Source organism: Equus quagga, chromosome 1, assembly GCF_021613505.1.
Source record: "Equus quagga isolate Etosha38 chromosome 1, UCLA_HA_Equagga_1.0, whole genome shotgun sequence".
Classification (NCBI taxonomy): Eukaryota; Metazoa; Chordata; class Mammalia; order Perissodactyla; family Equidae; genus Equus; species Equus quagga.
In genome coordinates this window covers 15,017,519-15,031,961 of record NC_060267.1, presented here as the reverse complement: position 1 = coordinate 15,031,961, position 14,443 = coordinate 15,017,519, and the positions used below count along the sequence as shown (strand labels likewise).

The following is a 14,443-nucleotide window of genomic DNA, read 5'->3' as shown; positions in this document are numbered from 1 at the left end:
CAGCACTGCTGTCACAACCGACTTGAAAATATCTCCATGCTATACAAGCACAATGCACACCCATCACAACACACGTTCTCCAGCATATGCACTATCCAGTTGTGTCCAAAAACCAAGACACAACAATCATGCCACCCAGAAATGCTGAAGGCCATGGAGAGTGAGGATCCTGGGGTGATATCTATGCCTTGAAAGCTATCTCAGTTAAATTTTCTGTGACTATGCAAGTGAGTGCGGTAATCTTTGGGGAGAGAGAAAATGACTTTCTAGTACTTTAGATTTCATCAACTTTGCTGCATACACAAAGCAATGTCACAGCTAAGAGAAAAAAGTATGTCTAAATACTCCCGAGAGAAGGTGAAATTTGGTGAGAGGGAGGAGGCAGTGAAGAAAGGAAAGTCTAACAGTCCCTTCCCAAGAATATCGTAGGAATAGTTTCCTTCCAGTCACTACAACTGCACCAAATTAAACCTTTTAAGAGATATTGAATTAATCACCACCAGCTGGAATCCTGTCCCAAGTCCCCAGACACACAAGCTCCCTCCTGCCTTTTTGCTCCTTAGATCTCAAGCAAGGTTGGCCATTTAAGCAAAGAGAGATTTCTTTTTCCTTCTTTATTTGGGTCTTCCGTTTTCATTTCCCTCTTTTTGGAGATGAAGAAATTAAATTTTCTTTCTTTTGATAAGGCATCTTCTGAAGGCCCTTTAATTTCTTGTGTTCTGCTCAATGATTTTCAAATTAGAATGATTAGAGTATATTTTCTGCTGTGACTTCTGAGAGTGTCTGCTGATGGGGAGAACTAGGCTGTGATCCATTTAGAGTGTAAGTTTCCCTCTTCCCCATGATGAAATATGCATACTTCCTCCACCATCAGCCTCTTAGGACCCCACCAAACTCCAGTTCCCAGCATCATGGTGGCATTAAGGGGTCTTTCACCTAGTTAGAGATGAAACGTCCAACCCTTCAGCTATGAACAGTCCACTTTGACCCAGAAAAATGCAATGTTAGAGTCCACACCCCGCCTTGCCCTGAGGAAAATGTTATTTTCTACATCTTTTTGAAAAGCAACTGCAAATCTTAAAGGGGGGGGGGGGCTGGTCTCCCTCCTTTCTAGGAAAAGCTTAGATCTAAACTTTAAAAGATGGAGGAAATGATCAAAAGCGATAAATACCTTTTCCAAGCATTCAGTTTGCTGGCTTTCTGACCAAAAGGGGCCTTTGTTAGATCTCTGCGAGGAAGCCAAATCCAGCCCCCAGCGAACCCTCCTCCACCTCTTCCCCAACCCCAATCAGCTCCCTTGTCTAACTTGAAAATGAACTTGGACTTCCCTCTCAGACAGGCCCTAAAACCAGGAGAGATTTTATTTGTCTGTTTCTGAAGGGCTTCCTAAAAGGGGGAGGTATTTTGGGAGGAGAGGAGGGGGCCAGAGGACCCTCTCCCATAGCAGAGGATGGGGTGGGGCTAGGGGCTCTGAGAGGCAAGAAGGGGGAGGAGATACTTTGCTAATTTCTTAACTCTGTGTTTATTCCCTGAACTTCTTTTGTCAATGGGAGTGAGAGGAAGGCAAGTGACAGGCTGAGATGCTCCTCCAAAAGAAAAGGGAGTGTAAGAGATGAGGATTAGGAAAGGTATGGGGCTGTGGGAGGAGAGGATGAGGAGGGTTGGGACGGGGCTTTGTGTTGAGCTTGGTGGGGCTGGGAGGGCAGAGTGGGAAGCCTTGGAAGAAAGAGGCCTGGAGTAGGGACCCTGGAGGCCGCTGGAGGAGGCTTCCTGAGAGTTCCCCACAGAAGAGGCCACCTAGTCTCCCTGCCTAAACCAAGGGCACCACCAGGCAGGGTCTGCAATTGGGGGCAGGCTGGAGGAGGATCCAGGAAAAGACCGGTGATAACACCCTAAACCCAGAGCCCCATGCGTGGAGCCCTTCAGAACCAGAGAGGAAAGCCTGGGGCGGCTCCCCAAACCCTCAGCCAGCACTGCAAATTGGCAGCAGAAGGGAGTGGATATCTCTGATGTCTAAAAGGGGGAAGTGAATTGGGCCTGGCCGATGGCAAGTTTCGGTTTGAGAGTGGAAAACTCTGAAACTAGGAGCAAAGTGATGCCTCAGCCATCTTGGTCCCATCTTTCCTCAAGTTGGGGGCCCAGGGAAGGAGAACAATAAAGGTTGAAGATGCCAGGTTGGCAGCTGCTGTCCAGGAGGTGAGTTCTCAGGCTGAGAGGAGAGGCTCTCCTCTGAGGTCAGGCTGTGGGGGTGGAGAGATTAAGGTAGAGCAGGTTCCAGACGGATCCAGGAGCCTGGGAGGTGGTACTTGAATCTGCATGCTCCTTGGGCTGCCCCCCTGAGCTTCCAGAGCCCAGAGAGGAAGAGGGAAAGAGGAGGGGACTGAGCAGGGCCAGGGAACCCCAGGATCAGCCACTGTTCTTTCCCTCCCCACTATATCACCCTTTGCAACCCACCAGGAATTTCTTCGGAGAGTGTGGGAGGCTCTCCCCATGCAGGCACACTCTCAGGGGAGCCCTCCCATAGGCTCTCCCTGAACCCCAACCCCTTCCTGTAAGTGGCGTCTCCATCTCAAACATCCCTTTCTTTCCTGGGTAGCTCAAGTCCTATGTCCTCTGGCCCCCACAAATCTCCTCTTCCACCCTGTATCCCAGATCCGGGACAGGAGACGGCCCCCCAAACTTTATGCCTGCCCACCAAGGCCCCAAGTCAGGGCCAGAATCCAGCCCCCATGGTGGTGAGGCTCTTTGTTCTCCTGCAGCCTCAACACACCCCCTCCCTTTTTTAAACTGGAATTTCTCCCATAAAAAAAGGAGGCTGGAGCTTCAGAGCTTCAAGCTCTTTTTTTTCTGGACAACAAGGGGTAAAGGGGGGGTGGGGATCCATGAATGCTTAATTTCCAGAAAAGGCAATCTGGGCATCAAATAAGGGCAATCACATTTCTGTCATCCTTGTCCCTAGTCTGGCATTGAAGCTACCCCCAGCCCTCAAGTGTGTGCATCAGGCTCTCACCCTCCTGCTGCCAAAGGTGCTACCTTACACCTCTGACTCGGTCTTTAACACAGTGGGCCGGGAATTCCATCCCTCAGCTTCAGATGGACACAGACATCTGCCTCTTCGTTTTCCTGGGGGATGTCTAAGGAGAGAGCAGAATGAGCATGTAAAGTAAATGTATACACATGGAGAGAAATAGGCCAGTAGACATCTTTATTTGCATATAGAGGATTTACGCAGAGGGCTGGGTATCTTCATGAACACGTTCGTGTTGAGTCCACCAGGGCATCTGCTGGAACAGTGCATGGAACCTGCACACAGTCCCAAATCCACAGGTTAGGCATGCATACGTACACCACACACACACACACATACACTCACACTTTCAGTGAGAAGGCACACTGAAAATCTCCTTTATATGTTGGAGCCTTTGAAAAGCAGCATTTCGCAGTTGAACTTAGCCTGGAACTCAGTACGTAGAGGAAGCTGAAGGCAGAGTGGCTCTGGGAGTCTCGCCATTACAACCGTCCCTTTGAAAACAGAGTCCCAAGCTGAGCCCTGGCTTCCGACCGGGCTGAGGGGCCATTTTCCATTTTCCTTTGGTATAATGAAGTGCTCCGTCTTTTTCCCCACATCAGCGGCACAGCTAGAGACCGAGGAGCCATAGTCCTTTTTCATTTCTCTTGATTTTCTCTAAACTTCATCCGTAGTCAAGCCCCATCGCCCCATCAGCGAAGCCCGGTGGGGCGAGGTGTGGCCGTGTGGCGGGGAGGGAGCGCGAAGCCGAGGGTTTCAGCGCCTGGTTTTCTGGGGCGGCATCACCTCGGAGATGTAATTACCACTTTTCCAGTGGCGCGTATTCTCCTGGAGTGTTTAATTTGGTTTTATTTGTCTCAGTGAGAACCACATTTTTTTCGGGGGAGGAGGGAGAAGCGACCCCAGGCTTAAAGTTAATTAACCGACAAGGCTTTACTTTCCGCCTCCTGCCCGCAGGCTCTTGCTTGGCCGCCTCCCTCCCTGCTCCGGGCGCGCCCCAGTCGGAAAGCCAGCAGTTTCAGGCGAGGCAGGTCTTGGGGAAGCCAGCGAAAGAGTGGGGAATCGTCAGAGGATGTCCAGCCGCTTTTAACGCCCTTAGCCCTGAACTTCCCCCTCCAGCCTTCTCACTTCTGGAGTCTCTTGGGGGGGCCTACATCTTCTTCGGCTGGTCTTGACGAAGGGGACTTTGGTTTCCTCTCGTCGCTAAATTTTGGCCGCAGAATGCCCCCAGTAAACAGAATTGTAAAATTGCCTGGTTAATTAAATCTATATCTCATTGCAATAGGAAAAGTTATTGTCCTTATATGAACCTGGAAAAGAACATACTATTAATTTTATTTATTGCTGGGCTGCCTTGCACCCAGATCCTTCCCGACGTTCCGCCCCCTCCTCCCAAAAGCTGGAGGACGTGTCTTTGGGTTCTGGCCCGCGGAAAACGCGTCCGGCGTGGGGCTAGAGTGTTCCTGGACCCGGAAAGGAGCCCCAGGAACGGCGTGGGCGTTTCAGGTCCTTTGCTTTTCCTGCCGGCCCCACGGAGCCGGATGCACTCCGCCCGGGGTTAGCCACGCGGACCCCACGTCACAGGAGGGCAAGCCGGGGCCTTCGCGCCGTGTCTACACCTGTGGCTGGAAAACGGCAGGCCTCTCCACCCACCTTCCCTCACCAGCCAGGCTACAGGCAGACGTGGGGGCCAAGGTCACACGACCCCAGTCTAGACTGGCCAGGCCGTGTTTACTCTCCTCTTTTTACCTTGACCTTGGACTCCGGAAGCAGGGAAGCCAGTTTCCCAGCCAAGAGCTGGCTGCCAGCAAGACCCCACCTTCCCCTCCGCTCATCTGTCCACCCTCCACCGTTCCCCTCAACACACACTCCAGCTAGCCTGCTTACGTTTCAAACATTTCTGTTGTATTTTGCGTCCTACTGCCAGGCCAGCCTGAAGTTTGCTTTACCCCAACTCTGAGGTGACTCTTCCGGATGCAGACCACACGGATAAAGAGTATGTTTCTTATCCTAATTTACCGACGCCAGGGCGCTCTCCATCGTCAAACGCCACCTCCCCACTACAGGGAAAAAGTACCGGCTGGTGGACCAGAGCCCAGTACAGACCTGGCCGTTTGCTCTCGTGTTCGAGGGGTCCAGTGGGTCCGGCTTAGCCCGAGGCTACTGCGTGGCCATGGCCTGTGCGCTGCCTGGACAGAAGCACCCAGCATTTAAAATCTGTGACAGAGGCAGGGAAGAGGGACACGCTGCAGCCCCTCGCCCCTCTTCTTTCTCTCTCTTTATTACCTCTTCTCCTCAGGGAGGCCCTGTGCTGAAAGGGAACTTGGCTCAATTCCGCGGAGATGCGCCCTGGAAAGGGATGACTCTACTGAGGTGCCAAATCCGACATAGGAAGCCCCACAAGTAGGGAGATTGGGAGGGAGGAAGAGGGGGCCTTTTTGAAAAAGTTGATGTTAATTTTTTCTTGGAAATATGGGGCAATTTTGAAGCATGAAAATACTCCACACTAAAAGGGACTGACTCCAAGAAAGCCGCGCGAACGAAAACTGGGGTTGTCCTGATAGATACTGCTAGATCCTGCCCCGGCTCTGCCGGCCCCTCGGACCTCATCAGGCTCAGCCCAGGCAGCCAAGGGCGGAGGCGGGCCTCGCCGGCGGGGTGAGGTCGCGCCTGCTGGGATCTCCTAGAGCCGTGCCTGGGACAGAGCTCTCCAAAGGGGCAGCGCCACCGACTCTCCCTCTTTCCACGTTCCCTTTTGTACACGGATCTGAGACCGCGTACTCTTGTTCGCGTCTAGGGCTTTTTATCTTTCCTGGACCGAATCCTCTCCCCCTTTTCTTTGAAAAATCTCGCTGCAAGGCTTATTTCTATTGTATATTGAAGTACCAGCCTACTCTATTGCCCGTATCTCCCTGCTTGTATTCTTTTCCATTTTTCACTGAGCACATCCCCTTCTGTGTGATGGTGTGTTTGTTGGGGCTATCACTTCCTCCCAGCTCTCTCTGTTTCGCTGGAGGAAGACCTGCGGGGGCGAGGAGCCCAGAGGGTCCCTCTTAGACAACTGGGGCTTTGGGGAGAGTGAAAAGTCTGAAATGGAAACACAATCTCAGGCATCAAAGTCTCTCTCGCTGCGGGGCGTCGGGTTTTCAGCGGTGAGCTCCAGGAGAGTCTGCCAGGGCCAGAGCCACGCTCCCCACGCTCTGCCGCGCGCTTCCGCTTGCTATCCAGTTTCTTTATTTATCAAGACGAAAACGTTTTCTCCCCCACCCTTTGCTGCAAGCCCCAATCCAGTCACAGCGATTGTTTTGGGGTACTGATCTGTCTCCCCCATACACATCCTAAGCCTAGGGGTAGGCGCCCAGGAACTGTCTTGGTCTCTCCAGACCCCTTTGCGTCGGCGAAATTCAGCCACCCCCTCCCCAGTCTCCCCCTGCCCCTCCCCGGGCCCGCCAGGGGGCGTTGCCCTGTCCCTTTAAATCTCCCAGCTCCCTCCTCAATGCCCCTCCTGAGAGCCAATCAGCAGAGACCTCTTCCCTTTCGCCCCGCCCCACCTTGAGGGGTGGGAACACCCGAGACCTGGCCTGGGCATCACGTGCGGGCGGGCGGTGTCACGTGGGCGCCAGAGGGGTGCCGTGGGGAGGAGGGCGGGAGCTGGCGGATTTCTTAATGAAGTGTCCCGCATGCGTAGAGGGGAGATGGGGAGGGAGGTGGAAGCATCAGGAGGAGAAGGGGAGGGGAGCGATGAGGAGGGGAGGAGTGAGGAGGGGAGGAGTGAGGAGGGGAGGGAGGAGGGATGGAGAGGGAGGAGGGATGGGGAGGGGAGAAGGGATCGAGGTGTCTCCCTAGCTCGCTGCCTGTGGCAAGTGGAGTTTTCAAAAAGCTCCAGCAGATCATGTCATGACGACTTCGCTGCTCCTGCATCCGCGCTGGCCGGAGAGCCTTATGTACGTCTATGAGGACAGCGCGGCTGAGAGCGGCAGCGGCGGCGGCGGCGGCGGCGGCGGCGGCGGGGGAGGCGGCGGCGCGGGCGCAGCTGGGGGCGGCTGCAGCGGAGCGAGTCCCGGCAAAGCCCAGAGCATGGACGGGCTGGGCAGCAGCTGCCCGGCCAGCCACTGCCGCGACCTGCTTCCGCACCCCGTGCTGGGCCGCCCGCCGGCTCCCCTGGGCGCCCCTCAAGGCTCCGTCTACACGGACATCCCAACCCCGGAGGCAGCACGCCAGTGCGCCCCGGCGCCGGCTCCCCCCACCTCGTCCAGCGCCACCCTGGGCTATGGCTATCCGTTCGGTGGCAGCTATTACGGCTGCCGCCTGTCGCACAACGTGAACCTGCAGCAAAAGCCTTGCGCCTACCACCCCGGCGATAAGTACCCGGAGCCGTCTGGCGCCCTGCCGGGTGACGACCTGTCTTCCAGGGCCAAGGAGTTCGCCTTCTATCCCAGCTTCGCCAGCTCCTACCAGGCGATGCCCGGCTACCTGGACGTGTCGGTGGTGCCTGGGATCAGCGGGCACCCAGAGCCGCGTCACGACGCGCTCATCCCCGTCGAAGGCTACCAGCACTGGGCTCTCTCCAACGGCTGGGACAGTCAGGTGTACTGCTCCAAGGAGCAGTCGCAGTCCGCCCACCTCTGGAAGTCTCCCTTTCCAGGTAAGGAAGAGACCGAGCGCCGCCGCCGCCGCCGCCGCCGGGGACCCCTCCCCGCCCTGCCTGCCCCGGGGCTCCGCGCCCCAGCCACCCCCGCCGTCTGGCCCCGGCGCGCCGGCTCTGCTGGGCTGCCGATGGAGCCGGCCGGGCAAGCTGCGCTGAGGAATGCGCCGGGGAAGAAATCTGCTCCGACACGTTCCCCGGAGCTGCCGGCCGAAAATGAAGCAATCACAGGCGCCCGAACGCCGGGGGCCGCCGGCTTGGAGCTCGCCTCCTCCTCCTCCAGCGGCTCCAATGTCCCGCGCGGCGCTTGGCCCCCCGAAGCCCGCTTCCGGCCAGGAGTGGGGGTGGGGTGGGCCTCGGGTGCCTTGGAATCCACAACCACCAGGACGAAACCCTCAACCCACAGAATAACTAGAGGGAAAAATAAGAACCCCTAAACATTTTCTTTGCCTGGATTTCCAAAGTTGAGTCACTAAACAGTTTTTTTAAAAAAATAGAGATCGAATTTGGCGGCGTCTACAGAAATGTAGGATGTTTCTTTCCTTGGTTTATTTTAAAAATTCGGCGACAAATTTCCTGATTATTAGAACTAAAGTCTCTCCAGAGGGTGTGGAAGGAAGGGAGTTTGCACCCCTCTCCTGGGATATAAAATTGTCTTTGCCTCTGGTATACTGAGCTCAAAGACTAAGGATGTTTCCACTGCCAAATTCCCCAAATGTGTGTGTGTGGGGGGGGGGGGGGGGCAATTATCTGTGCCTGACACAGAAAAAGGGGAGTGAGGGTGAGAGGCAAGGGGAGGAAGACCTGTTCTGGAGGGATCTGGGGTCCAGGCCCAGGCTGGGGACCCCTTGGTGTGATCCGGCTGTGTATGGGGGCGGAATTCACTGATTCCTGCTCCCTCTCCAGTTGAGGCTATCTTTGAACAGGAGGGGACCCTGCAACCTGCCACTCTCCAGGGTGGGGGAAGACCAGCCCCTGGTTTCTCAAAACCCCACCAGAAGCTTTGGATTCATCACTGTGCTGAGAAATCAGGATTCTGGGTCTAGCGAATGTGGAGCTTGAGTCTGCTCTGACTGAAAGCACAGCTCAGTGGGAGAGGGCTGACTGGCTCCCTTCTGTTGCCTACAGGGATCCTGGGGGGCCCAGAGCAGCCATAGATGTCTCCCTATACTGCCCAGAGGGTCCCCGAGCTCTACATGAGGGCCCAAGGACGTGTTCATTGGGAAGTACAGGCCTGAAGACCTCCTAAGGATGGGCCTGAAATTCCTCTGCATCCGGGATTGGGACAAGGGAGGATGGAGAAAAATCACTGAATGATGTTAGAAGGTGTAGCAAATACCATTCTTGTGATTATTCTGAGATTACTTCCTATAACACAACTGAATACCAGGGTGGGATCCACACTAGGCACCCCATTTCTGACTGACGGAAGACTTAAGGATGATAGAATTTTAGTGCTTGGCATCATGCATTACCTATTCTGCTGGCTTTCATATTTTTATATAATATTATTTCTCTTATTAACTAACTAATATGAAACATATAATACTACATTTCTAGAAGACAGGCAATTCACATGTAGGTATACAATAATGTACTGTAGAGAGATGGCCCTTTGATTCTCGATCTCAGCCAAATGGAAAGCTCCTTAGGAGATGTGGGACCAGCAGGAATTCCGGGAGCAGAGGGAGCCTGATAGGCCATGCCAAGGGGCCGAAGAGCAGGGGGGCAGATGCTCACCAGGCCCACTGTGGGCAAGGGCACAGGTCTAGAGCAATGGGCAACGGGTTTAGTGTGAAAAAAGGAAGACAGGGAGCTACTCTGGCATCGGTGTGTATGCATGTGGAGTAGGTGGGGGGGAGAGATTGGCTGGCGAGAAGCTCAGCAAGATCTTTGAGCAAAATAAACATCTTAAAGATTTCCAGAAAAAAACTAGCTAAAAATAAACACTTTTTGATCATAGCCTCCTAGAGAAAAATACCTTTGAAATAAAAAAAAGTACAGTCCAACAGAGATTTAATACATTTGCAAATTACAGCATGGAAATGGATATAAATCCAGTGTGTCTCAGCAGCTATGTGCTCACACACTCCTGGCATGGAAATAGAATCGGGCTGCTCTATCTCAGTGAGTGCAGAGGTCCAGGCAAAAGGCAGAAGAAAAAGAAATTATCTTCAGACAGCCTTCATCTTTCTACCCACACTGAGATCTTTTAGAAGCAGTGAGATTTCCAGATAACTCTGTCTATGCAATTGTGGTTTGTTCAGCAGCATCTAGGCATAAACACCACTGTCTCTCTTCAGTGCCTCTGGCTCTGAGAAACCTCATCTGTGGTAGTCTGGGCTGGTGTGAGAGATGGAGGCAATTGTTCAGAAAGATCCAGATAATTAGGACCAAGGTGTGTTGTGGCTTCTTCCTTCCCCTAATTATACAGACCCTTGGTTTGTTGCTCTGTTTTGTTTTTTTTTCTTCCTATGGTGAATGTAGACACATTTTTTTTTGACAGAGAGAGGCAGAAATTCCAAGAGAGAATCAGAGAGACCGTAGAGGGGTGTAGAGACAGGGAGAGACAGAGAGAAACAGAGATAGACAGACAGAGACAGATAGGATTGGAGGAAAGAGCAATAGAGAGAAAGAAATAGTAGATTCTTTGGGCCAAACTGGAAGTCCCTAGTAACAAGCCTTTGGATTGTTTTCGAGAAGAGCAACTAGAATTTCTAGCTGGCTGAGGTCCTCTTCAGGGCCCAGCGCCTTGTTGTGGCAGTAGGTGGTCAAGAGCAAGTGGGTCGTAGGAACCTGTACACAGAACCCCAGGAGAAAGCTATGGTGGAGCATTCACCTGACGTGTATCCGCTCCTCAAAGGTGTCTACTAGGTTCCCAGGTATGAAGTGGTTTGTGTGTGTGTGCACGCCGGTGTGTGTGTGCGTGTGTGGGAGGGAAATTAGGGAAGGGCTGACTGTAAAATTAATAGCCAAGTCCCTTACTTATTTTAAGGGGTATAGACACAACTCATGGTCTATGCTTCCAGATGTTTCCACATCAGTAGATCCCACTTCCTTTCCAGACGGAGACAGCAGACAATGAAAGGGATCTTCTTTAAAAAGGCGAGACTAAAGGCATTTCCTCAGGAGGCTGAAGCAACCAACAGTTTGGTCTGATCCATGAAAAACTTGGCCAAATCAATCCGTGGCATCCTATAGAGAAAAATTACCAGTTTAGACCAGTTATCTTTTTTTTTAACCGATTTTTTAGGGTTGTGTTGATTAAACCTCATTGGAAATTTAGACTTGGGGTCTAGGGGACACAAACTTGGGTAGAGGATTGTGAGCATTTCCAGAAAGTGAGGTAAAAAATCAGGGACAACTGTCTGGTTGATTCAGGAACCAAAACCTAATTTTATCGCATCCTACTCTGCAGGAGACAGGAGAGATTCTAAAGCTGGATTGTACCAGGCGGCCTGTTTCCATTTTAGAACTTACTGTGTCTTTATGTTGAGTCAGAAAATCTAGGTTTAAAATGTGGCTGTGTTGCTTAGGTTATTTTACCCATTCTGATCCTCCGATTCCTCGTCTTGTGAAGTCAGTTTACTAAAATAAGCCTGAAAAAATGTTCTGAGCATTAAAAAAAAAAAAAGTCTCACAGTATCCAAAAAACCCCCTCTCTGTTTCACTCTTGTGCCAGAATCATCAATTTCCCAAATCCTAGTTAAATCTTTTTTTTTAACAAGATTTTATTTTTCCTTTTTCTCCCAAGGCCCCCCCCCCCCCACATAGCTGTGTATTTTTAGTTGTGAGTCCCTCCAGCTGTGGCATGTGGGATGCCGCCCCAGCGTGGCCTGATGAGCGGTGTCATGTCCGCGTCCAGGATTCGAACTGGTGAAACCCTGGGCCACCGAAGCGGAGCACGCGAACTTAACCATTCAGCCATGGGGCCGGCCCCCCTAGTTACATCTTTAAGAATAAAACAAATTCGAGAACTGAAAGATTAAAAAAAAATTATCTTGTACAAACAAATCCTTTTTAACCTAAAGGATCTGCTATGTAAAGTGAAGTTGTTTTGTTTTTCAGATTTTTAAAAACCTTGGCCTACTCCTACATAGGCAGAGAAAAGTGACAAATGCAACAATTTTGCCGAGAAATTGTCCTCATGAAGACAGCCAAACCAAGCTTTTGGAATCCTGTCTCTCCCATGTTGCTCCCGAACACATTATTTCCCTCCGCACTTGGTTGTGCCCATGTCTCCCCACCCTGTGTGGGCAAGGGACCCTGGGAGAGAGCAGACTCATGGGGATGGGTGTATGGAAGGTTTTATGATGGTGGCATGAGAACAAGCATTTCAGGACAAGCTTTGTGTCTTCATTCCTCACTGTGTCTACACTTCCAAAGGACAGTAAGCACGAACAGGAAACCCCAAATATTCAGTCCTCCTCATTGGCTTCTGCCTGAAAAAGTCGAGCAGTTACATTTAAAAAATTGAGAGGTGAATCATTATTCAGATGATCTTCCCTGTCCCCCACTCCCACTTGAAAGCGTTGCAATGAGCTTTTTATTGACAGAGGTGAGGATGGAGTAGAAAGGGGGACATAAGTGAAATATATTGTTTTTAGTTCCTGTGACATTCTCAGAGTGTAAAGAAATGGAACTAGTGGTGGTGGGGATGACAAGGTATTTTAAGGGTTTAGGATTAGGGTTCCTGCATGGAATGGGGACAGTTTCCTTCAGCCTTGGAGGAATGGAGAGGAGAGGATCCTGGAGCAGAATTTGCTCTGTTTTGGTGAGTGAACATTTGTGGGAGCCAGGGGTGGGTATCGAGTTCTTTTTATAGAAGACTTATGTGTACAGCTGGTTTTAACCCAGGAAGGGCTCTTCTGGTGACTTCTCTCGGCAGACCCTGGGGCACGGACCCTCTACTTCCAGAGACCAATTGTCTGTATCTCAGGGCCAGGACCTCCCATCTTGGATGTAGTTAAGCGGCTCACAACATCGGACTCCTAGAGTGATTGGCTCCCAAGCAGGCTGGCTTCACCTGGACCCTTTTCTTCTTTCTGTTGGTGCATGCCTCAGATTCCTAGTGCAGAGCGGGTCACCAAAGGCATGAAGCCCCACTTGGTGGTCTGCACCCACCAAAGCTGTCTCCCTGCCTGCCATCCCCTCCCTCAAACATACAACAGAACAGCTTCCTCTGATAATGGGGACAAAGTAAAGCTGATGGTTGCCCAAATGATCCAGCGGCAGGAAGGAGGGATTTTCCCCGAATGCCTGCAATCCTGCAGGCCCACAGACCAGAGTGAAATTTGGAGGGACCCTTCTAAGGGTACAAGAATTCTAATAACGAGTGCTGGGCAGAGCCGTATGGGAGCCTGCGCAAAAGGAAAAATCAGTAATACTGGTCCCATCGTTCATCTTTATTTAAGTTTTTGATATTTTGTTCATCGCGGCTTTTTTGCACTCATTTTGATTTTTTTTAAGTTGCATTAAAATATTATTTATCTTAATTCCTGAGTTTTGGCGCCCCCCTCCTTCAAAGTCTGCGCCAGAGGCAATACACCATGGCCTCGCCTTAGCCGTGGCCTCGTTAATAACAGAGGTGCAAGAGACTTGGGGCCTATCCGGCCCGCCGCCTTTGAGACTCTGCCGGAACCTGGCGCCTCCGCAGCAGCCGCGTAGCCTCGGGCCCGCCAGCCCAGTCCAGGGTCCAGCCACTCGACTCACTTGCTCCCGTCTTGCCTTTTCTCTTCCCCTAGACGTGGTTCCCCTCCAGCCCGAGGTGAGCAGCTACCGGCGCGGGCGCAAAAAACGCGTGCCCTACACCAAGGTGCAGCTGAAGGAGCTAGAGAAGGAGTACGCGGCCAGCAAGTTCATCACCAAAGAGAAGCGCCGGCGCATCTCGGCCACCACGAACCTCTCGGAGCGCCAGGTCACCATCTGGTTCCAGAACCGGCGGGTCAAAGAGAAGAAGGTGGTCAGCAAATCGAAAGCTCCCCATCTCCACTCCACCTGACCGCTTACCCGGCCACCCGCCCCGTCTATTTATGTTGCCGCTTTGTACCATAACCGAACCCACTGAAGGACGCTTCGCCGGTGCAGACGAATATTTAATGTTAACAAGAGAAAGGAACCGCGCAGCCGCCGGGAGGCAGAGAGGATCCGAGAGCGCGCTCTGCCTCCCCTACTCCCCACCGCATCTTCACTCCGGCTCCCATGCAGATGGGACCTACCCGGCCTCAAGGACTTTGGAAATGGGTCCTGGTGGGCTGCGCGCGAGGAAGGCTGCCGGCCTCCACTCCCCCTCGCCGTCACCCCTCACCTTGCCAGGAAGCCGAGTGGCAACGAAGAGCCCAGTCATTCCGACCGAAGCAGGGTTGGGGAACCCCAGATGACCCCATACTTGCCTCTTCCTTTGCCCAGGCAGGTTGACGACCCTCCTGAGGGTGCGGCCTCAGCGCAGGACCTGGCGAGCTCAGACTTTCCTTCCAGTTCCTCCTCCTGTTCCCTTTCCCTCCCGCACTCCTTTGTTAGGCAAAATTTCCCAGTTAAGATTTTCTGTGCATATTTTAAAAGTCGCATTAATATTAATGATAATTATTAGGGATCTGGCATCGTGACTGGAGTACAGACAGCGCAAAGGTCTTCTTTGTTTCCTATCTGTTTCAACAAAAGCTGGAATTGGCCCAGAAGCCATCTACCCCCCACCACTTAACGAAGAAACTAAATTTCTTGGGAGCCGTCTTTGCCCCCACTCCCTCCTCTGTCCTGCTCTCTAAGTCAAC

The 14,443-nt window shown here is 52.3% G+C and overlaps 1 protein-coding gene across 1 annotated transcript; it reads left to right on the top strand.

The window, feature by feature from the left end:
* Positions 1-6,815: 6,815 nt before the first annotated feature.
* HOXC13 (homeobox C13) lies at positions 6,816-14,437 on the top strand. Its single transcript, XM_046638322.1, has 2 exons — positions 6,816-7,673; positions 13,418-14,437. The coding sequence occupies exons 1-2, from the start codon at positions 6,926-6,928 to the stop codon at positions 13,672-13,674; spliced, it is 1,005 nt and encodes a 334-aa protein (XP_046494278.1). The 5' UTR covers positions 6,816-6,925; the 3' UTR covers positions 13,675-14,437.
* The last annotated feature ends 6 nt before the right edge of the window (positions 14,438-14,443 follow it).